Source organism: Notechis scutatus, chromosome 2 (assembly GCF_049901735.1).
Source record: "Notechis scutatus isolate UNSWTSFEM ecotype Mainland chromosome 2, rNotScu1.2, whole genome shotgun sequence".
NCBI lineage: Eukaryota > Metazoa > Chordata > Lepidosauria > Squamata > Elapidae > Notechis > Notechis scutatus.
In genome coordinates, this window is record NC_142010.1 from 157,332,674 (window position 1) to 157,357,684 (window position 25,011).

The 25,011-nt window shown below is 39.6% G+C and overlaps 1 protein-coding gene across 1 annotated transcript in view; it reads left to right on the plus strand.

The window, feature by feature from the left end:
• The first annotated feature begins 6,161 nt into the window (after nucleotides 1-6,161).
• VAV1 (vav guanine nucleotide exchange factor 1) overlaps nucleotides 6,162-25,011 on the plus strand; it is a 65,283-nt gene continuing 46,433 nt past the window's right edge. Inside the window, exon 1 of the mRNA XM_026679553.2 lies at nucleotides 6,162-6,477. Within this exon, the coding sequence (XP_026535338.1) occupies nucleotides 6,274-6,477 (204 nt within the window). The 5' untranslated portion in view covers nucleotides 6,162-6,273. The remainder of the gene's footprint in view (nucleotides 6,478-25,011) is intronic.

Genomic DNA, 25,011 nt, shown 5'->3' on the forward strand with positions numbered 1-25,011 from the left:
ATACTATAGACAAGTGCAAGACATCTATGGAAAGTTATATTATTTGGATTCTTGATGTTTAAGAATGCGTTTGTCAGATGACTAGGTTCTTGAACAAGATATCCAGGGATTTAAATACTCAAAAAGTACTCTGCTAGTAATTCAGGAGGGCAGATGAAATGATCCCACTTTGTAGTTTGTCCTTGTTGCAGATTGATAGTGATTGACAAAATAATTGTAGCTTTTATGTGGACATTGTGTTTTCAAAAATGACCAACAATACTATGTCTACTTGAATTAGGGTTATACTCTTATGTTTCTTTTCAACTATTACAAATGATTAGTTTCTAGAATATTGTCTTTTAAACTGTAAACCTGAAAACATTGCCAGTTCTGTAGTAATAACTTGACCTCAGACAATGAGCAAGCATTCAGATCAAGAACAAATTTTATTAGCAATACTTTCAGATAAGTCCTTTTGGAAAAATTTGCTTCTTATATCTTTATTTGGTAGCACTAAAACATTGGCAGGCAAGCACTACTGTGGTCCCTTCTAAAAAGATCTTTTATGGCAACTTATTATTTATTTAGCTTGTTCAGATATTAGTGTTTTTTTCTTTTTTCTCCTGACATATTTTTTGCCATATACATGATCCATGATGCTTCCTAATTGACATAACTAACAAGGATGACTAGGAGGCTGGAGGCTAAAAAATACAAAGAACAGTTACATGAATTGGGTACGTCTAATCTAGTGAAAAGAAGGGCTAGGGGTGACACGATAGCAGTGTTCCAATATTGGAGAGGTTGCCACAAAGAAGAGGGTGTCAACCTATTCCCCAAAACTCCAGAAGGCAAGAAAAAGAATCAATGGGCTAATCAAGGAGAGAAACAAACTAGAAGTAAGGAGAAATTTCTAATAGTGAGAACAATTAACCAATGGAACAGTCTGCCTTCAGAATTGTGGGTGCTCCATCACGGGAAGCTTTTAAGAGATTGGACAGCTACTTGTCTGGAATGGTATAGGGTCTCCTGCTTGAACAGGATTTGGACTAGAAGATCTCCAAGGTCCCTTCCAACTCTCCTATTCTGAGAGAGTCACTAGTATGACCTGCCCCTATCTATTGGCCAGATTAGGCTGTTGCAGTGTTGCAGGCACTTTTCCTTCCTTCCAGTTGCAGGCACTGTCTTCCATGGGCATTTTAACTAAACTGCAGGAGAGGCCAGACCAAAGCCACATCCTTCATGTCTGTCCATGAAGATTCAGAAGGACACAAATTTGATCTAACCAGGATTATAGTTGTAACCCAGGCGAAATCAAAGAGAGAAAGAGCATCTGAACAAACAACACTAATTTAAATCAGATGATACTTAAAACCAAAGACCATGCCTCAGTAACAACAGTTAGCCAATCAAACAGTCCGAAGTCAGATCAGAAGTAGCCAAAAAAATAACATGCACACTAATTTGCATCACATAAAAAGGCATTTAAAGAGCAGTGCTCAGACAGATGAGCACAATTAAAAATGCGCTGACAATGTCTCCTTGAATGGTGCCGAAATGGTTGCAATCAAATTGCCAAACTCGGAGCTCAGACCAACAGCCCAACTACCAACCCAAGCTATTTATATTCAAATACATTTTAAAATATTTATGTATTATTGAGTTTATTTTTATATCTCTATTATTTCTTATTCAAGGAGTTGTCTCCTCATAATTTTACTAGTCTATTGCTCCTTTTTCCTCTCATGTGCCTTTTGAGCTTTTGTAACCTGCCAGAAGATGAAGGAGCATAGTGGCGGCAGACCAGTTTTCCTTTCCTGTTTTTTGCCATGCACCAGATGGCAGCTACCCTGCCACTTGGAGCCTGTTCTACCCAGACCCTTGATCCAGAAGACTGAAAACCCTGATTTCTACAGAAAGAGCAGATTCGTCTCATCAGACTTCAGGAGGTTAGAAGAAGTTAGCAATAGAGTAAATGAAGTTAAAGCAGCCGAATGGTAATAGAATAGAATTCTTGCATTTCCTCAGTGAGGTCAAGTTTACTCAGCCATGCCAATATGTAAATGTGATAATCCCAGATGACTTGAATATTTGCATTTCAAAACTATCACAGTAAAAAAAGTTTAGTAGTTTGATCTATTCTGCTCGTTCAGAATTATTTTGGACTTGTCTTTTTGCAAGTGTGAAGATGCTTCTTTTATAATTTTGGGAAAGCCATCAAATAAGGGTCTGGGTATAAATGATATTTTATGCATTATTTTCTATTGATAAACGTTAGCTGAGAAGAAAGAGCACCAAGTTCATGGGATAATTTGGCAAACTTGGAAAGAGTCTATCTGGTTAGTTAACACGGCTGGTCCTGCCCCCAAACCATCAAGTCCAAGAAAATACAAGCATAAACTTTTTTTAAAAAAAAAATAACCTTCCATATTCAATATTTAGTTTAGTTTACTTTATTGTCATTGCACCTCATCTAACAAAATCAAACACCATCTTCAGTGCACATCATGACCAGGACCATGAAAATAAACACAAACACATATCCTTCACCCTTCACACATTGAACCGAAAACCTCTGACACCACACCAACACTGCACTATACAGCAGAATTTAAAAGAGCAACTGCCCTGGGATAGCTACTGCCCTGTTTTTCAGCCTATTTGTCCTTGTTTTCCTGTGGAATATTCATCAAAATTCTTTCCCTAAATACTTAAAGATACTGATTCTGAAAAATGCAGGAGGGTTAGACTTAGTCATTGTCTGGATGGGAAAACACCAGAAAGCTCAGAGCTAAGGATACACTAGGAACAGAAGAAGCATCACAGAAGAACACATGAGAAGCACCACTTCCTTGGTGTTGCCAACAAAACGACATGAGTGCCATTAAGAGTTGAGAATGATTTGAGGTTCTTCCTGCTCTGAACAATATGGTTCAGTCGTCATAATCCAAGCCCTGTACAGTATTCCCTGTACAGTTTTTCTCCTCAGCATCCTGGAACGTAGCTCAAAAACCATTTAGATCCAGTCTGGGGCTTTGCGTCCTTTACCCCCCTCTGTAGCAATTAGATTTAGAGAAACAGTCTGATTGAAGCCAAGTTGTTTTAATAAACAAATTGCTATACAACAGAAGAGACTTTTACAGAAGTAGTCAATATTCTTATTCCCCAAATACCAATTAGTTTTAGAAATAAAAGTTATATTGACATCAATCGCAGCTGTTTTTTCTAAGTTCACTAGGCATAGATTGGTGAGGAGACCATGTGGATGGGCCAGGATTTGAATGCATTTTATCTTGCTAACCAATATCTGACAACAATCTATATATTACTAAAACTCTCATGTTTGTCTGTGTGCAACCTTTAACTGGGTGAAATGGTGCAGCATAGAGCAACTATTTTTAAACCATGGCACTTCAAATGAGCTAACTTTCAGAATGTGTCCAACTATGGAAATCAATGACTCCTATGGAACTGAAATTTGGAAAATTTCTTACAACATTTTATGACATAAAAATTATCATAAAACATTTCATGACATAATACAAAATGTTATAAATAAAAACTTTCCTGTCATTAACTCTGGATGTTTGACTGTGCTGTATGGTTCAACATAGGCTATTGTCAAGGCAGATATCTAAATATCTCACTGAATTTTTAAGAACTTTAGAAGTATATTAGAATTTCTGCCACTGCTGGACATTGAGGAATCTGGGTGAGGAAATGTTTCTGAAACAATGACCCAGTGGGTCATAGGTTGTCTGGTTTTAAATAAAACACAGGGAAAATATTAACCAGTATAATTTACAATGTATTTCCTGTGCTAAGTATTTATAACAAGTGACACTGGCAGTAAGTCCAAAACATTATTTGTTGAATAAGATAAATCTAAGATCTACTTTCATTTTTGGGAATAGTATAAATACCCTCTTCCTACTTTCTGAACAAAATAAGAACTTCTAATTCTTTATTCCATTCATTTGTTAAAGTTGACATATCAAATCTTAGTGGACAACCAGCTAAATATGAGCCAGCAGTGTGCAGCAGCAGTCAAAAAAACCAACGTAATCCTAAATTGCATTAACAGAGGAATACAATCGAGATCAAGTGAGGTACTAATACCACTCTATAAAGCCTTAGTAAGACCAAACCTAGAGTACTGCATCCAGTTTTGGTCACCCACTATAAAAAAGATGTTGAGACTCCAGAAAAAGTACAGAGAAGAGCAACCAGGATGATCAGGGGACTGGAGACTAAGGCTTATGAAGAACGGTTAGAGGAACTGAGCTTGGCTAGTCTAGTGAAGAGAAGGACCAGGGGAGACATGATAGCAGTCTTCCAATATTTGAGGTGCTGCCACAGAGAGGAAGGGGTCAATCTATTTTCCAAGGCATCTGAAAGCCAGACAAGGAATAACGGATGGAAACTGAACAAGGAGAGATTTAAGCTGGAAATAAGGAGAAACTTTCTGACAGCGAGCACAATCAACCAATGAAACAGCTTGCCCTTGGAAGTTGTGGGAGCACCATCACTTGAGACTTTCAAGAAGAGACTGGACTGCCATTTGTAAGAAATGGTGTAGGGCCTCCTGCTTGGGCAGGGGTTGGACTAGATGACCTACAAGGTCCCTTCCAACTCTGATTATCTGTTATCTGTTAAATCGATTCATCACACACAGAATTTTATAAAGGATTTAATGATCATTTCTAACAGAGTGTTCCAAAACTTGGAAAGCTTTTGTTGCCAAATGGATTAGAGATAATCCTTGACTTATGACCACCATTGAGCCCAAAATTTCTGTTGCTAAGCAAGGCAGTTTTTAAGTGAGTCATGCCCTATTTTACAACCTCTTTTTTTTTTTGCCATGACTGTTAAGTGAATTGTGAGGTTGTTAAATTAATCTGGGTTCCCCCATTGACTTTGCTTGTCAGAAGCTACCCAGGAAGGCTGCTCGTGACCAACCCCAGGGCCCCAAGAGTCACTGCAGCCCTTGTAAAAACATGCTGGTTGCACAAGCACCTGAAGTCTGAGCATGGGATTATGGGAGTACTGCAACAGTCATACGTATGAGAACTGGCCATAAGACACTTTTCTTCAGTGCCATCATAACTTTGTACTGTCATTAAACAAATGGTTATAAGCCGAGGATTACCTGTATTACCAGTAATAGCATTTGTCTAAATCAAGGGTCTTCAAACTTGACAGCTTTAAGACTTGTGGACTTCAACTCCCAGAATTCCTCCACCAGTCATGTTAGCTCAGGAATTCTGGGAATTGAAGTCCACAAGTCTTAAAGTTGCCAAGTTTGAAGACCCGTGGTCTAAATCACTATTACTGAAAGATTCTAAACACATAATATTAGGTATTTAAAATGGAAAATGATATAAAGTAATCATCTTTCTCTACTAATTAACCCAAAATATAAATCCTGTCTTGCATCAACCTTTTCCATATAATAGATTCTTAATTAATTCTAAGATCTAAATTACCCTATAATAACATGTCAGAATGGCATTTCCCAGAAATAAGTTGGCGTAACACAATCTTCCTAATAAAAGATAATATTTGACATTATTATATTTTTTTCCCAACTAACATTTTATCCCAACAGTCCAACTAACTAAAGATGTTCTAGGTGAATAGTCTATATTAGAGGAACCCAAGAAAGAGTTTCCACAGTGGGAGTTACTCAAAAGTTCGTATTAGCCAAGAGACTCACAAAATGGTACAATTCAAGTATTTCAATTTCGTGTTTATTGTTAAACTGCTTTTTTTTTTTTTTTTTACAATTCATTGCTTCTTGTGGCTTCGTTTGGCTATTTCCTCTTTGCTGTTACTTTTATTTTATCTGACAAATTGAAGGATTTTCTGAACAAAAGAAATTCAACAAAAGTCTGCCTTAGACTTAAGAATCTGCCGTGACATGTCTCCTCTTCACGTTGTATCCCAGTGGCTGTGAACTCAACACTTTTATGATGCTGCTATGAGAGAAAAGAGACTTTGAACACTAGGGATATATGGGAAAGGGAGATTTTCCTGCAAAAACAACAACAACCCTCCTTCAATGTTCTTCAAGGAGGAAGGGCTGAGCTCATTTTTCTCCTTTTCAGCCCCTCCTTCTCAGGGGTGGGGTGAGGAAGCTCCCCAGCCCCCACCCTGGCCCTTGTCTTTGTGGTCTGATGTCAGTTGCAGAAGAGGAAGCTGGTGGCTTCTCATTGTCTTTCCCAGCTGCAAGGAAGGTAGTGGAAAGCAGCTCTTCCAGCAACTGAAACAGCCACTTGCGGGTGGCAGGAGATGGAACTGTGGAAGCAGTGCGCCCGATGGCTCATCCAGTGCCGGGTGTTGCCCCCCAACCACAGGGTGACTTCGGAGGGGGCCCAGGTCTGTGATTTGGCCCAGGCCTTGCGCGATGGTGTCCTCCTCTGCCAGCTTCTCAACAATCTCATGCCTCAAGCCGTCAACCTTCGGGAAATCAATTTGCGCCCCCAAATGTCCCAGGTGAGTGGATGGGGGAAGGGAGAAAAGGTATCTGGATGGCAGAGGCACAGATCCCTCAGTGCTGAGAAAGAGGGGCCAGAGCCAAAGGTTCCCAGAAACATATCAAGTTCACAAAGCCAGACTAGTCACGGCGGCAACTGAGAATGTGGTTGAGTGGAAGTGGGTGATTGTGTAAACTTGTAATTTTGCCAACATATGCATATAAATGGGGTGAGGTGGAAGTTCCAGGCAGCAAGAAAAGAATTATTGAGTGATACAATCTGATATTGTGCAACCAGAATCAGTGAGCTGTGATACTTCCAGTGGAAGTGAGATAATATAAAGTCCTGGGCATCAAGAGGATCTTGAGATCCACTTGGTTTGTGCTAGTAGCAAAATGGTTAATGTGTATCTAAGGAAGTAATTGCAGTGTGTTCATATATGTGTGGGTGGGGAATATTGGTTTGCTCATAGCTATGTTTGAAGTAATGATGGGGGTGGAGTTACTAAGGTGCATAGCAGAGAACAGATCTGTAGATTTCACTTTGACTTTGTTGGTAAGATAGGAGGTGGGACTTGCTATTTGAAATGAGAAGGAAAATGTCTGCAAGTGGGAGGCCATACAAATGGAATGGAAAGAACCTCATTCAGTATATGTTGTGTGTGTGTTTAGTTTTGCAAAAATTTTGCACAAAAATGTGGCATTTGGTTAGCGTTGGCTGATCCCTGCCCTTACTCCCAAATAAATTGGGTTAAATCTGATTGGTACTTGGACAAGACAATCAGGAAATTCCCCCACAGTGTTTCTAGATTCAAATGTTTAAAAAAAAGCAGTCCTGGAAGAAAGTAATCCAGCAAATTACATGGATGTATCCATGAATCTGGAGTGTGATCTGAGTTCAGCTAAAAGAAAATCGCCATTTTAGGGAAGCCAGAATTCTGGGCAGGAGGCAGACAACATATTTTGAGAAAGGATCCATGACATAAGATGAGGACTGCACCTAATTCTGTTTTGATCTGAGAGCCTAAATTGCCTTCAAGTGAAACAGGTTCCAAGTCTTATAAACCAGTGGCCCCCAACCTTTTTTGTGCCACGGCCCGGTACCGGCATCACAAAATGATCTGCGGCCCGGTACCGGCATCAGCACGCATGACAAGGCAAGGCGAGCCGAGCGACCAGCCAGCCAGCCGTCCCCCGCTTCTCCCTGCCACCTTCAACTCCTCCTTTGTACCTTTGTCGATGGGCTTCGGGACGGCTTCAGGACGGTCGCTCGGCTCGCCTTGCCTTGGGTGCTGAAATAATCCTCGCGCCTTAGTTTCGTTTGAAGCCGCCCCCCCCCCTTCGATGAAACTAAGGCGTGAGGATTCCTTCAGGACCCAAACGCCGCTTTCCAACCGGAAAAGCTCACCCGGAAGCACTTTCTCATCGAAACAAGATGGCGGCGCCCAGCAAACCGGCGGCCCGGTAGAAAATGTTCCACGGACCGATATCGGTCCGGGGCCCGGTGGTTGGGGACCCCTGTTATAAACAATATAAATAAATGAAAATCCATTGTTTTCTCATGAAATCTCACAAGTGAGATTACTAAAATATAATGTACTCGCAAAATTTCAATTTTTCTTTTACTCTGTCTGGCACACCACTATACAGCGTGCAATAAAGATGCTTCAGGAAATTAGGAAAATTCTCATTTCTTATAGTATTGTCTGTGAGAGAGAGGGAGAGGAGAGAGAAGAGAGGGAGGGAGAGGAAATAGAGGAGGAAATAATCTCAGTATTTTTAATTACTAGAATTGGCTTACCTTGCTTCCATATAATTTCTCTATGCTGCAGTATCATCAGAAGACACTGCAATAAAGTGTAAAAACTAAGCAGTATTCAATTTAAAAAAACCAGCGCTCATATACCCAAACAGAAATTATAATACAAAGCTCACATCTGGCATATATACAAGCTAACCTTAGTTTAAAATATAAATGCAGAGAGTGAGACTTCCAAAGAGGCAGCTCCTGGTGCTATCATTCAATGCACTGAAATTGGAAGAATGTTTTAATGCACTGATTTGTGTTACTAATTCAAAATTGAGCCAATTTTGAAATCAATCATTTTTTTTGCAACAAAAAGCAGTTGCCAAAAATATATAGTTTTCAACTTCTGCAGAAGTTGAAATGACTACACAAAATACCAGTTGTTATTTTTAATTTTATTTGTTTATTATTTACCTCAATCAAATTTCAGAATTTTTGACACAAACCAAGGACAGCTCATCACATGAAGAACGGTTACAGGAACTGGGCATGGCTAGTCTAGTGAAGAAAAGGACCAGGGGAGACATGATAGCAGCCTTCCAATATCTGAGGAGCTACCACAGAGAGGAAGGGGTCAAGCTATTTTCTAAAACACCTGAAGGCCAGACAAGGAATAATGGATGGAAAGTGAACAAGGAAAGAATCAACCTAGAAATAAGGAGAAATTTTCTGACAGTGAGAACAATCAACCAATGGAACAGCTTGCCCTCGGAAGTTGTAGGAGCTTCATTACTGGTGGCTTTCCAGAAAAGATTGGACTGCCATTTGTCAGAAATGGTATAGGGTCTCCTGCTTGGGTGGGGGATTGGACTAGATGACTTTCCCTCTCCCGACTCTGTTAATCTGTAAACAAAGATCAGATCATCAGTCAAAGGGAGAGCAGTTGTTCCCTCTTCCAGATTAGCTCTTTGTGTCTGTCTCTGCATAAAAAGAGAGAGAAGCCATAAAAAAACATAGGTTTATAAATGCAGGGTGAGCATCTCATCTCCACAAAACCTTAACATGTTGTAAAGGAAGTGGGATGGTTGCATAAGAAAAGGCCAAAGTGGTGTAGCTGCTAAGGAGCTGACTAAGTGTGTGAGGCCCACATTCAAGTCCACCCAGAGCTGTGGAAGCTGCATGGGTGATATGAGGCCAGCTGCTCTCTTTCAGCCCAACATACCTCACAAGGCTGCTTTTTGTGTGTGTGTGTGGGGGGAGTGTTGTTGTGTGCACTACCTTGAGATAGGATATACATATAATAAATATGTGGGGAAAACAGCTACTGTTTATACTTTATGTTTCAGGAGGCTATGTGAAATGAGAACATTCAATAGACTAAGCATGGATCAATATATGAATGTAGTCAAAACATTACTTTTTTATTATGTCCTCTTTTAAATATTATCTATTTGTTGTTATTATTAAAATCCTCCTTGTTGAATGCTGCACAAAAAGTATGGGTAAACAGCTACATGAAGCAGGGTCAGTTTATTAGGGATGGTATTGGAAAAAACAAGATATGTCTATGGAGATTCTCAGTCATCCAGGTCATGGTGATCCCAAAGGTATTTTTTCAGTCAGATCTGATGAAGCTTCTTGGATGAGAAGTGAACCATCTTCAAGGAAAAATAAAGTCCAGCTGCCTTTTGACATAGCACCTTTGGGGAAATCTTCATTTTGTTTTGGTGAACTTTGAACTAGATTAAATGACATTTAGAGGCTGTGAAGGATCACCCAAGCATCCAGTCTGAATTAACCTGGTCCCTTGGAAGAATTTTCCTTTGTCCCATTTTGGGTAAACAGCCTAGCATTGTCTCTAGCATTTCAAGGACTGTGGGATGCTGTATGATGCAGCCATTATTATTTTTTTCCTTAACCATTTAAATCCAAGCCCTACTTTTTATTGTCTCCATCTTGTTCCAATCAAAATTTATGACTGCCTGCCTGCCAAATTCAGCTAGTTTGCATGGCTCTGTGTGAAGGGAAACTTGAGGTTTGTTTGGGAGGAAATTTACATATTTGACTTTGGAGGAGCAGGCAATGGCAGATTAAGGCTCACTGGTTCCCTAAGCACTGACAAATCTTGGTGCCCCCCTTCCTTTGTACATACTGTACAAACAAAGCCAAGCTTAGGCTACATAAAAGTTTTTGTGGTGCCCCCTTTGGGCCTGGTGCCCTAAGCATGTGCTTAGTTTGCTTAATGGTTAATGCACCACTGGGAGCAGGACAGGAACAGTATTGATACCTCCGAATCAGGGGTCCCCAAACTTGGCAACTTTAAGCTATGCTGTCTGGGGAATTCTGGAAGTTGAAGTCCACAAGTCTTAAAGTTGCCAAGTTTGGAGACCTCTGCTCTGAATGCTGGTGTTGAAGAAGACTCTTGAGAGCACCATGGACAGCCAAGAAAACCAACAAATGGATCATCAAACAGATCACCCAAAGTTCTCACTCAATGCAAATATGACCAGACTCGAATTATCCTACTTCAGACAGATTATGAGAAGATCAAGCTCTCTAGAGAAGAGAGGGAAAGGTAGAAGGAAAAAGGAGGAGATGACCAGCAGCAAGGGAGGGGGGGGGTCAACATAGTTACAGAGAAAATGAGTGCACTGTTGGGAGACTTGAAAGAACAGATTAGGGATGAATGTCATGGAGAAAACAGATCTATGCGACTTGATGGCACATAATCAGTCAATCAATCAATCAGTTAGTTGTGCATATGTACCCTAATTCAGTTCATGGCTTCCACTCTCTTAACTGACTTGAGCTCATGCCTTAACTTAGTTTAGAAAGGAGCAGCTCTTCAACTGAGGGCAAGAGGGTTTGTTAAGGTGGCCAGGGACCATGTTGTTTTTGTGAATATTTCTAAAAGCCTTTTGGGTGAAAGATGATGTAAGAATGTAGAGAATAAAATCAATTTATTTAGGTTAGGATGACTCTTGAGTAAGCTGCCAGCAGATCTCAGGATCAATTTTACCTAGCACCCATATTTGAATTCCTAGTTCCTGCTCATGCACACCAGGTTTCACACAGTGCCATGAAAAAGCCCTCAATTCAAGTGTGTTGGACTAAGAACAACAGCAGGGGACTGTTTGCAGGTGCAGTGGAGATGAGGGTGGGCATTGCATGTATTTTCTTGCCTTAGAATGCAAGACATTCTTCCCTCTACAGAAAGAAAACACTTTTCTGCTTCCACAAAGCCCAGCAGGCTCTGCCTTCTGTTTTTCTTAAATACCTGATTTCTAAACTCAAAAACCAACCCTGTTGGTTACTGCAGTTCTTTTTGACAGTTTTGTTTCAACTTCCACTAATCTGGTACAACATGGATCAGGAAACAGTCTGAGCTGTATTCAGGAATAATTCTTTAGATGAATACAATGGTAATACAAAGAAAACATGGCCATGTCAGTTGGCCCTTCCATCACCTCCATTTCGGCCTGGCCCCACTTGAATCCAGGTGTTGGTGAGAAGATCTCCAGAGGAAAAGTGGCTGTAGACCTTCTGGTGCCTAGAATATTGATTGTCCTTGGAGTCTGTGATTCAGTCTTATGTGATCCCCCCCCCTCTGCATTTTGTCTTCTCCCCAGCATATGAATAATCAGAAGTGCAGAGGGTATGATGCTGAGCTGGTGGGCATGATAAGGGCAGGATTAGCTAATGCAGGGGTCTTCAAACTTGACATCTTTAAGACCTGTGGACTTCAACTCCCAGAATTCCTCCTTCAGTCATGCTAGCTCAGAAATTCTGGGAGTTGAAGTCCACAAGTCTTAAACTTGCCACGTTTGAAGATCATTGAGCTAATGTGATCTTATTTCCCACTTCCCATAATGGTGCAGGTTACAAAGAATGGAGCAAGAACAAGGGAAAGAACAAGTATAGATGGGGAGTGCAAGCCACTTTTACCTGAGTGATCTATATATACACATTGAAACATAATACTTATTGCAGGGCCAGAAAAGTCCCTCTTTTTGTAAAACATTTCATTGTCAGTAAAATAAATAGCCTCTTCTTTAAAATGCCACTTGTGGCAATCTACATTTGGCAAATTGTTTGGCAGAAAGTTGAGAGACAGGTGCAAATTGCATGGCAGCTTGCTTCCTTGAAAGTGGAAGGAGCCCAAAACAAGTCATACAAAAGTATTTCCCTTCCAGCAGCTTTTTATATCAGTGGATGTGGTTTTTGTCAATGAAAGTCATCTGAGGAGAACTAATGAGGAAGAGTGTCCTGGAACTCTTCCTCCTGCCCTTGAATCAAGAGGTGTCTATATATAGACAGTATAGCCCCCAATAGCCCCCAATAGGTTATCCTGCCATACTTTGGCACCAGAACCATTCAATTTTACTGCTTGCACTTAAAAAGGAGTTCTTGAATGAGAACAGTCCTGCAGTTCCAACTCTATGTCATTCCTCCCTCCTACTGAAATAAGCCCTCCTGTTTGGAAAATCTAAATGTTGTTTCAGACTAGGAAACCATTTCCCCCTACTCCCAAGTACTCCCTAAGTTGTTCTATACACAGGTGATTCAAAAATACACAATGCATGGGATTTGCCTCAAAATAAATATAAATGGATGCTACCTTAATACATATGGGTGGTCAAATGTGGAGGAATGTAGCTGGTGGAATAATTTACCTTGCAAATTGGTTAGGGAAAAGGAAAAAATATTTCAGAATGTCTTTTTATTATAGATCTCTCTCACACACACCACAAACACATGCCTACAGACACACACCTCCATATATGTGTGCACATACTTATTTATACATTACATGTACTTTCACATGCACAAACTCAGAATTGTGTAACCAACTGTGATATCCTGCAGCGACTCCTTTCCACTTGTTCATTTACCTCACCTACCAACAGGAAAAACCAATTGATGCCAATTGATTCTGCCAATTGAGGGAATATTGAGCTGTTAATAGACTTGCTGTCAATCTTTTTTGAGGTTAATATCCTCATTCTGAACAACAACAACAACAAATCTCATGGTGCCAGTGAGAGGTCGAGTCCTCTGTCAGAGAAGTAGAAAGCCCACTAGCCAGATGAGAGGGGCCAGTTGGAGGCCACCAGATCACCAGTCTCAAAAGTCTCCTCTAAATGGTCTGGAGTGTCCACATGGACGGTTGTCTGCTGGCATAAATGGAAAATATCTTGCTGGAACACCTTCTGCCTGCCTCAGCACTGGCTGGTAGTAAAATGGAAGTTCTGTCGTGAGGACTTACCTTCAGCAAATGGTTGGTGGGTAAATTTTGTCTCACAGCCACCAGGACATGTGGATGAGACTTCAGCAGTGCTACAACTCTAGAGCTCAGTTGCCTAATTGCAGTAGCGTAGTACAAATATTTCTAGATTAGAACATACTCTCTGGTGTCTCTCTAGCTGGCCTCTCGTCTATAAGTTATGCTATTCCATTGTAGAATCCAGTTGTGCAAAGATGAAAACTAAATAATCTTTTTAGGCATTTATTACAGGGCAAGGTAAAATACATCCATTAGTTTAACTTGCATTTTCAGGAAAATTATTAAATCTAACATTTTCACTTCTTCTGTTAAGGCTTGCAGAAGATCAGAATCAGCCAATATTTTCTACTGGCATAAGGCCAGTGAAAAACAAGAGGAACTTAATAGGGCTGGAGTAAATCATGGTTTGCAGAAGCACATAAAGGGCCAGCTCTCTCTTTAAAACTAATGAGGGAGACCAATGATGCCTGAGCATGAACAAAAGAGGAAGGAGGAATCTGTGTTTCACTGTAACAATGCTGCTCGTAAGCCTCTCAATGAGGTCTTAGTGGAAGGAATTTACTCTTGTAGGGAAGAGGGAGAAAGGGATAGTTGTGTAAGTTGTTTCCTATGCTGATAAAAGGAAAAGCAGTTATCAAAACAATGCTCAGATGCAGGTTGCCATCCCCATTCATAAAATTGGAATGTTTCCCTGTTCTACAGGAGGGGGAGGAAGAAGCCGAAATTGACAAGGGTTTTGCAGCCATAGGTTGCCTATATATTTCTCTCATCTGAAAGGAGGACTGCTGGAATTTTTAAATTGTGATTCTAACATTTCTTCTTCTTTTTTAAAATTTTTTATTGGTTTTTAAAAACAAACATAAACAAACAAAACATAAAAACATCAAGCTATCTTCCATAGGTGTACATACAGTGTGCCAGTTGGTTTACAAATTGTTTTGTGCTTCCATTTCGTAGTCTTCAATTACAATTACATTGCATATAATCTCATATTTTCAATCAAAAACTAAATACCTTAGTATCATTATTAATCAATCATTTGACTATACTTTTATTCATTCATGTTTTACAAGATAATCATAATTTACTTAGTTTATTTTATAACAGTTCATATTATCATCCCAAATCTATCCTGAAATCATTTTGTAGATATAATAAGAAAGAAGTACATCTTTATATATTTACTATTTTCTAAAAGTCTACATATTTCATTACTGTATTTTACTGTCTAACCATTGATAGAAAAGATCCCAAATTTTATAAAATTGTTTATCCTCTTGTTCTCTAATTTCAAATGTCAATCTACTCATTTCAGCACATTCCAATATTTTCTTAATAATTTCGTCCTGTGGTGGTATTTTCTCATTTTTCCAGTTTTTATCAAATACAATCCTAGCCGCTGTTAATACATTTACAATCAGGTATTTCAAGTCTTTACTATATATTTCAGGTAAAATTCCCAATAAAAATATCCCTGGTTTCTATATGTTTTTTTGTCATTTTTTCCAACCACGTGTGGATTTTAGTCCAGTATTTTTTAGCATCCGCACAAGTCCACCACATATGGTAATATGAGCCAGGTGTCTGATGACATTTCCAACATTTTTCGGATTTGTTCTTGAACATTCTTGCTATTCTTGTCGGGGGAAATGCCACCTGTAAAACATCTTATACAAATTTTCTTTATATGCTGTTGACAGTGTCATTTTATAATTTTGAGACCACAATTTTTGCCATTTCTCTAAATCAATCACATATCCAAAATTCTTCCCCCAAGCAATCATAGTTTCTTTAACTTGTTCTTCTTCTAGTTTAATTTCTAATAAATATCCATACAATTTTTTAATCACTTTTTCATCAGTACCTGTCAAAATCTTATCTAAGTCAGTCAGTTTATCATAGAAACCTTCTGTTTTAGGTGATTCTAACTTTTCTTCTAATACATCCTGTTAATCAGAGCTCTTGGGTTCTTCATGTTTGAATTACCCAATTCCTCCACTCTAGAGTGCCTGGGGACAGGTATGACTGCAGTGAGTTGTAGAAAAGAGGAAAGGACTTGTAGGGAACAAGATACTCACCCACTGATGCTGCTTCAGGCAGCACCATAGGAACCTGTTCCAGATTGATGATGCAAGTCTTCTTTAAAAGGGACGATGGTCATTTCCATGATATGGTTGAGCCCAAGTTGAACTGAAACATGGGCAGCTACAACTAATTGTTAATTTCCTTCCAGGATTCTAGGGATGCATTGATGTTGGGCCAGGGCATTCTGAGACATTGTATAGAAATTAAAGTGACAGAGGGCAGGGCTATGTCAGCAAGAGGATTGCTGCTGACAAAGTGGTTGTGTAATGCTGGAGAGTAGACAACTCGAAAAGGTGCCAGCCCAATGCATCAAATACCTTGAGCTAGCATAGCTAGCATAGCAGTTGGGAAAAGCGGTTTTGTTTGTAAACACTTGCTGCAATTCAAAGCACTACTTAAGTATGTTCCAAACTCTGAGAAGCTTCCAGGTAAACATATGTTTATTCTGGAAAGATAGAAAAAAGAGATATAGGGGAAATCCAGGAGGCATATCCAAGAGAGATGTAATCTGATCACCCCAAAACATTTCTGGATAATTAAATTCCTCCCTTGAATCAAATACGGGGAATTCCATTCTTGGCCAGATTCAGCTGCATGTTGTGAACAGCAGTTCATGGAGTCATGGAATCATAGGAGTGGAATCCTGAAACCATCCCAGAAAAATGGCAGTCCAACCTTTGTTTGAAACCTTCAGTGATGGAATATCCACAATCCCAGGTGACAGGTTATTCCACTGCCTAATTACTCTCATGCTTAGGAAATTTCTCATTTTGAGTTTGTATTTCTTCTCTGTAAAGCATCTACCCAGGGATTTTTGTCCTACCCTTAGGCCACGGGTGTCAAACTTGTGGTGTCATGTTGCCATCACATGACGTTTTGCAACTTTTTCCCCCTTTGCGGAGCTGGGGTGAGTGTGGCCTGCACAAGACACATCTGGCCAGTGAGCCACCAGTTTGACACCCCTGCTTAGGCACTAAGTATTAATCTGTGGGATGCTTGCCTTCAGAAGTTGTGGGTGCTCCATCACTGGAGGTTTTTAAGAAAAGATTGGGCAGCCATTTGTCCAGAATGGTATAGGCATAGGGTCTCCTGCTGGGGTGGGAGGTTAGATTAGAACATCTCTTCCAACTTTGTGATTCTGTTATTTGATACTGCTGTATGAAGGTCAAGCATACACAAGCAACATTCATATTACATAATATTACGCATAATACAATCAATATGCATCCAGGTTCAGCATAAACAAGTAAATCAAATATTTATTTTGGGATTATTCTGCATGATCTACTGCATGATCTACTGCATGATCTACTGCATGATCTACTGCAATGTTTCAAGGCCTACTAGGGTGTCCTTATATTTGTATATATCCACAAAGGCTTTGCAGGGTATCATGAAAGGGAATTCTGGATCATTTTAGAGGTGCAAAATTTCCCTGGCCTGAAAACCCAGAATCACTCTCAACCAGTATATCCTAGGAAGATTCCTTCCTTTTCTCTATGAAACCTCATCAAAGAAGTGGAATAGGAAAACTAAGAATTTATTTAAAAATGATTATGAGTATAAAGTCCAAACTGTTGTGGTCTACCAGCAGCCTGCGGAGACAGCAGCAGAGTTGGACAGTGGGGAGGAATATGGGCCAGTCCAGAAATCTGGGGAGGACTCAGACAAGGGTCCTACATCTGATACAGAGATGGGGCCAGGGCCATCTGGGAATTATGTGCTGACTCCGGAGCCTCCAGAATCTGACAGTAGCAAGGCAGAGGAACAAGGGGAGTGTCATGCCCCTGTTGGAATCTGAGGCCAAGGAGGAGGCTCTGTTGGCTGTGAAGAAACTGGGGAAGGGCACAGTCTGGCTAGGCAGAGTAGGGGAGAGGTAGAGCAAGATCCATGCCCACCCCCTCTTCATTCTAGGGCATACAGGGAAGAACAGAGAAAGGAGCAATGTGAGTTGCGTGGCTTACAGGGAGGAAAGGGCCCTGATTCCCTTCATTAGCTGCAGCTGGAAACACAGTGTATAAAAAAGGAAGCTGTGCACAGCAAGCTGTTGGGAGCAAATGTGAATTTATCTTGTATCATCATGGCTTATCTGTGTTCCTGGTGTCTTCCCAATTGTGTGAGTTTTGCTGTGCTTTCAAGTCTGAAATTCCTTCTCCTACCCTGTCAAGCTAATTACTTCAGCTTGGTTTGTTTGGATTTTTAGTTACAGTCTGTATGTACCTTGTTTTGGACTGAATTTTCTTCAGTTAAAGGCTGTTACTGGGGGAGTTTTTCTCCAGCTGAAGGTAACTGGACATTGGAGGCAAAGTTTGAGGTATTAAAGAGACTTTTTTTTTACTTATGTGACTGTGTTGCCTTTGTGCTACGCCCTGGGTCATCACAGGGAGCCTGTTCCCAGTGCACATGTGTGAAGAGCTGCCAGATGGCAAGAAACAGTTAAGACAAAAGGGGCGACTCGGGAGTAAGGCTTGGGGGTGATTGGCTCTCCCTTAAGACATAAAGGAGGAGCAAAGGGATAGGAACTTTTCAAGGAAGCAACTTTGGTTCGCTCTGTTCAGATTAAAACTTGAAGTTCTGTGTGGACTTTGTACTCTGGCTTTTTACAGTTAATTTGGCACTTTAGTTGTTGGCAGCAATTCAAAGGAGATAAAGGTGGATGCTTATCTCGAGAGACTGTTTGGGACTCATTATGGGCTGGGAATGAACATAATTCCCAGTGTTGAAATAAAAAGAGAGTTGTTTGGACTAAGCGTGTGATTAATTACAGTCTCAGGAAGCCTTGGTCAGAACACAAACATCCTTTATCTAAACTAGTGTCCCTGATGATACAAAGACAGGAAAGAAATAAGACAGGAAAGAAATTGATTGTCCATTATCAATAAGACACCCAAATAAATATCATTTAGAAATTAAAGTTGTAAGTTCTCATGACAGCTTTCAGGAATCGTGTGCCATAAACTATAACCCAAACTATGTGTTCATCAACAGGGTTGGTTATGATACTATAGATCAGAGGTGTCAAACTCAAACCCGGGGGCCAGATTTGGCTTGTAGGGTGCTTAGATCTGGTCCACAGGACCACCCTGGAAACAGTGAAGGACCAGCTTGCGGTGCTTCTGCCAGCAAAAACGGAGCTTGGGAGGTCCGCATGTGGGGCCCCCAAGCTCCATTTTCACTGGCAGATGGTTGCAGGAGGCCATCACATCCAAAAATGGAGCTTGGGAGCCTGTTTTTGCTGGCAGAGCTCTCAGGCCACCAGAGACGCCCCCAACACGAGTGCTGTTGAGCTGGCCACACCCTCCATGGCCACACCCACCGTGGCCCCCCAAAGTCAAGCACAACCCTGATGCGGCCCTCAATGAAATTGAGTTTGACACCCCTGCTATAAATGGACAGAACATAGTCAAGTACAGAAAGCCTTAGAAGGAAACATAAAGCAGCATTGACTAAGGACAAATTGCCAGCATTTGAGAGAAAAGCTCAGATTAAGTTGGTTTTTTTAAAAGTCACTTGCTGTTTGATGAGGAAAGGAGCATAATTGTGTCTTCTTACTTGCAGAAGGTCACACTTGCATTTCTCAGTGTCTCCAGTGTCTTCAGATCATTCAGATGTCATTCAGATATAGCTAAGTAACATGATACCCACTGACAGTTGATATATCCATAGAAAACTCCCCTGGTAGGAGTGCCAGCCCCATCTGACTTTTTTTAAAGTTACCTTCAAATATAGTTTTAATTCAAAGAAAATGAAGGAAAACTGGCATCCTGTGAAAAATAATGCCAATGGATAACAACCCTCTTTTCTCCTCCTCTGGGAACACCTTCTCTTCTACCTGGGCCCCATGGGCTTGCTTAGGAAGTAATAATAGCTGGTGATTTGAACGTAATGCTCAACTTAGTGCCTAGCCAAAGACAAAGCTAAGCTAGAATAAGAAACAGAAACCTGGATGAATAGAAAAACAGGGATGAGATATGCCGTTTGCCTTCTTCGTGGATGTCTGGACACATATCGTATGGTAAAATATTGGCCATGATAGCCATCTTACAAGAGCAAACAAAATTGGTTCTTATAATTTCCAGGAACTGCCCCCAAGGAGTTTTTCAAGAGATCTAATCTCCTCTGTGGTTTTCATTGGTTTCCCCAATGACAGTAATTCTCCCTACCTGCTACTGGTTGAAGAAGAAAAGAATTCAGAGACCATATTACCATCTGTTTTATTTTTCCTATCATCTGCAAGGGGATTTTATTTGGAGCACTAGTACAATGTCATATGTAGTTTATTTGTTGGCTGTCAATTAAAATAGACAATACTGTACTGGACAGCCCAACAAACTGGCCCACTGTATGATATTTTATGCAACTTACATAATTCTTTAAGTCAGTTATCAATTTCTGATTATACCATGGGTCTTTGGGGCTGTTGGGGAAATTTAAATCTAAGGATTTCTTTTCCCAATGTTTTTATTTTGGGTGATTCCTTTAGAAGATGATAGTATTGTCTTGTTGAAGGATAAAGAAGGGAAATATTATTCATTCACCTTGCGCTCAAAACCTAAAGTGGGTTGCACTTTGCCATAATATGTTATATTGGTTTTCATGCAGTTGTTGTGCATTAGGGATAATTTTTGCCTTAACCAGCTCACATGAATCAGGCTCTGGGGATTACTTAACAAACCATGGTTACAGCATAATTCAGAAACTCAACCAACCTAACAAGTGGCTGAGATTAGTTCAGAAATTGATTTAGATCTTTCCTAGCTGGTCATATGATATTCAGACAGGCTCTGGAAATACCCAGAAGTTAGTTAGACATTAATGTGTTAAGTGAGTTTGCCCAGAGACTGAGAATGGCATGTTTGCTTCTAATTTCCTTTTTCCCATCAACCTAGCAGCAACACTCTTGGTTTTAACCATGTTTGAAAGCTATAGCAAAATGAATGTGGTTAGAAACTGAAACCAGCACATAGTCAAAGGGCAAACCAAAGGTTTCAATATCTTCTGAAGCATTATCAAGGATTCTGGAATTAGCAGCAAATTATTAAAACACAGCACTTCTGGTATTAAACAAAACCCCCACTTCCATCCTCTGACTAAAATATATTTGTGGATTGCAAAGATTTTCAACCTCTTGTATGGGAAAAAATTAATTCAGTGGGATTTAACTTCCCCAAAAAGAATTGCAGCTCTATTTTACTAATCTGAACCAGTCACCCAGTTACTGGTTTTGTGTGATGCACAGAAAGAAAGAAAAAAACAGGCAAAGCTCTGATTGCACTGTTATGGCCTCTCTCCTTTTGCCCAAAATCTTCTCTTAGGGCCTTGCTTGAATATTTGCTCGGTGTTGCACCTGTAGTAAACTGAAATATTCTTCATATGTAGATGAATCTGACCTATAAGTCTGTCCCTTGGTGTGCCCTTGTACAATCTATGAATGATTCTCATCTTAACAGAAAGTCTCTCTTCTAATACTGTCGATACCTAAAAACTGCATTTGCTTACTTTTTATTTGGGTAGGAATAGTGGTTTTGGGGTTACTTTATATTTGGTTGAAATCCCAGCTGTACTGCTTCTGGCTAATAACCAAAAATAATCTAGTTTGGCCTGTTCTTTCTCACAGTGTAAGAGCATATTTTGCCATATGCGTGGGGTTCTCATTTGGTCTCTCTATACACTAGAGGCAGATTTATGGCTGCAGGGAGAAATAGTCAGAGGTGAAGTCAAAGGTCCAAGAAACTTAAACAGACAATACTAGTTTAGTAAAATGCAAATAAATGCAAAGTTTATTACTTTTTCTAAGCTCAGTTTGATATGCTTGGACTTTTCACATAATTTTTTTAGGACAATTCTGCAATGTAGCTAAGGCAAGGAGAATGATTTGTATACAGTGATGATTTGAATGATTTGTATATGGATTCAGGCTTCTGGGCCCTATCTGACAAGCTAATGACTACCCTAATTAGCTGCAAGCATGAAAAATATGTCCGATTAATTATTACTGTCAGTAACCAGTGACAATAAGATAGTTTGCTTTTTAACTGCCATAGAGTGACAAAAATCAATAGTTCTGATTCAGCAAATCTTGCTAGTGCTTCCTTTTGACGTATGTTCTTGTTGAAGATCATGAATGGAGTCCCGTGAAGCCAAATTTCATTTTCTTACTGATTTCAAAGGATCGGGGTGGGGAGACAGATTTTTAAAGTTAAAATTTTGATGTTATGGATAATAACCATCACATCCACTCCCATTTAGAATTGCTTTCTAATACTAAATCTATAATACTAAAAAGTAGCTGGCAAATTATTGAGCAAATTGTTTGCATGTTTATATAATTTGATAACAAGATTTCTTATCCTTTCATAAGGTTCAAAGCAAAATGGAAATGAATTTCATATTTTCTCAAATACTTTGCCCTCTTTCCAAATTGATACATAGAAACATAAGCATTTAGCCATTTATGGCATTTAATCTTATTTCATGACTCAGATTTGCAAGGTATGATAACAGAGGAACAGATTAGATGTAAACTTTGCAGTTGCTTGCTCAGGTCCCAAAAATTGTGGATCTAAGGGGTCTTCTAGGGTCACCAGAATATTCCATTTCTACAAAATGAACGTCTTTTTCTGGCTACATCAACTTCATCCAGTGGGCAGCCCAGAATTTGTCTTCTGTCATAAAAAAAATCTCCTCAGAAACAGGCTCAGGCCCATTATAATCTCATAGCCTTTCTCACTTTCTACAGGGGCAATTGCTTTGTGAGGTCATTTCACTCAAATGTATTTCTCTCCCACCTACCACTTCAAAAAATCATTCACTTACCTATCCACCCAATCTCCAAAAGGTTGTTTTTACAGGACATAAATAGATGTGTGGAGAAAGTACTAGCAAGTTTTTTTTTCTTGTCTTTCTATGGGAGGCAGTCATTTTCTTTTTATTGAAATAATTTTTATAGAAAGATAAATCTTTACAAAGATTCTAAAAACTACAGAATCATAGAAGAAGAAATAAAAATGTTATAAAAGGGTTAAAGAAAAAGTGGAAAATAACAAAAAAGCAAGAAAAAGAAAACTATCTAAAGAAGCAACTTTTAAACTTCTTTGCAGCAATTACACAGATAACAATTATCACCTCTACCCTCCCATACTGCATAACATACTTTCCTTTTTCATATAAACAAAGCTTTTAATCAATAAATCCTAAAACCTGCAGTTCATTTTTACCTATTTTTCAGCAAAAAGTCTATAAAGGTTTTCCAGTCTTTTTAAATGTAGAGAAGTTCCTCCTTAACCAAAAAAGTCAGTTTAGCCATTTTTTTCAAACTCAGCCATCTTCACAATTCATTTTTCCATAATTGGTCTTTTTGTAGTCTTCCATCTTTGCATGCATAATATCTTCAATATACAGTAGTTGTTCTCCATGAGCCAAGAGACACTCATTTTCAAGAACTAATCATATGCAATGATGAAACAGCTAGGATAATAATTTTGGAGCTCAACAATCATTGACTGAATAGTTTATTCTGCAAACATCAGCATCCACTATCCATTGAATAAGGAACACAACATGAATCACAACATTAATGAGGCAGTGTAGATATCCCAAAATTATATTTTCATTTACAAAGCTTAGATAATATACATTTAGAGACATCTAGATAATTGATTATTCAGTAACAATTCAAAGCAAGATTTCTGGATCTGGATCTGAACAATTTCTCCATTGTCTGTTAGCCCAAGCATTCCAATGAGCACTTTGGAAGGCTAATATTCTTGTGATTGGCTCTGAATCAGAACATGATATAAATAATATATTCTATCTACAATAATGTATAGAATAACGTAATGAGCAATAATTCTTGAATCATTTGTTGTATTCTTATTAAACTAACAAAAGTCAACATGTGTACAACTTTGGCCCTAAAGAAACTCAAAAGTTTGTATCAGCAGCATTGGGAGAATCCTACGTTTTGCAGAAGCACAACAAATGCTTAAGAACTCCTTCTCCCAAAAGAAAGATTTACAAGGACTATTGGAAATGAAAAATAGAATAGGAGGAATGAGGAAAGGTGTGGCTGGAAGCGTGCTACATTATCTAATGTTTTCTCTACAGTTCTTTGTATCACAGCGTGTTTATTTTCAGAATATGAGAATGACATCTTAATGGCATTAAAAATTCATAAAGCACAGAAGTCGAAATCATCAGGCTTGTGGAATCCCAAAGTTTGTAGTAATCTTTAAAAAAAAAAAAAAAAGTGGGGAGAGGGCGTAGAACTGCTAAGGAAAGTTCTTAGCATCTTTGGTGAGACAGGATGTACAGATAGTGTTGGTAGAACCTCACAAAGGAGAAGATGAGCCGCCCTTCTGTTCTTTTTCTGCCTTGTGTTGCTGCTGCTGGAAGCTTTTTCATACACTATATAGGACAGCAGGGATTAGCACATCAGAGATCATGATTTATGAATAGGATACAGTATGTGCACAGAATCCCCCAAAAGAGATGGAATTAAGAAATGTATGGTCAGAAGATCACAGTGCAGTAGCCTTCTTTGATATATCTTCTATAGCAGTGGTGGCTAACCTTTTTTGTCTCCCGTGCCGAAAAATGTGTGCGTCCTCGTGCTCGCTCGCTCACATGCCAGCATCCAGAAGGCAAGGCGTGCGGGGGGGCATACCTCTGCACATACGTGTGCGACTCCCCCCATACGCCCTACCCATCTCTGAGCATGCGCGCACATCTCCCACACACACATCATCCCCCGTGCATGCACGCCAGATACCCGACAATGAGCTGTCGGGCAGGCAGCATGCACATATATGCAGTGGGGCTCTTCTGGGCAACCTCTCACATGCCAGCAGAAGTGGCTCTGCGTGTCACTTCCTGCATGTGTGCCATAGGTTCGCCATCACCGTTCTATAGCATTCAACATTCTGCTCGGAAAGTGCCTAACATTCAGTCCAGCATAGTTTTCTTCCTACCTCAAAATAGCTTCTGTTGCAAATGGAAGTGCTTGCATATAGTGTAGTGCAGTAAGAAGTTGGACCAGATTTGTTATTGTTTTGATGGCTAGGAAAGCAAAGAATGGATGGAAGTAGGAATCTTTAATTCCTTTGTTGTTCCAGGCTGTCACTACACCTTGGTTGTTTAGGGTACATTGACTGGAACAATGGAAAAAACTGGAACTCTCCAATCTGCTCTCAACCGCCAAATGTTATGAAATATGAAACCATCTTATAGCATAATTGAGAAATTTGGATGGTTCCCAGCACCAGATATGATTCTCAGAAGTTTTCTGAAATAAACAAATATGCTGAAGAAATATAACTGTTTCCTCCCATCTACTGTGTATAAGGAAGTCAGTTGTGCGTATGAGAGAATGGCTTCCGTTCAATTAGCTTCCTATATGGACTTCCTCTGTTCCTCTCTGTCATAATAATGGGCATTTTG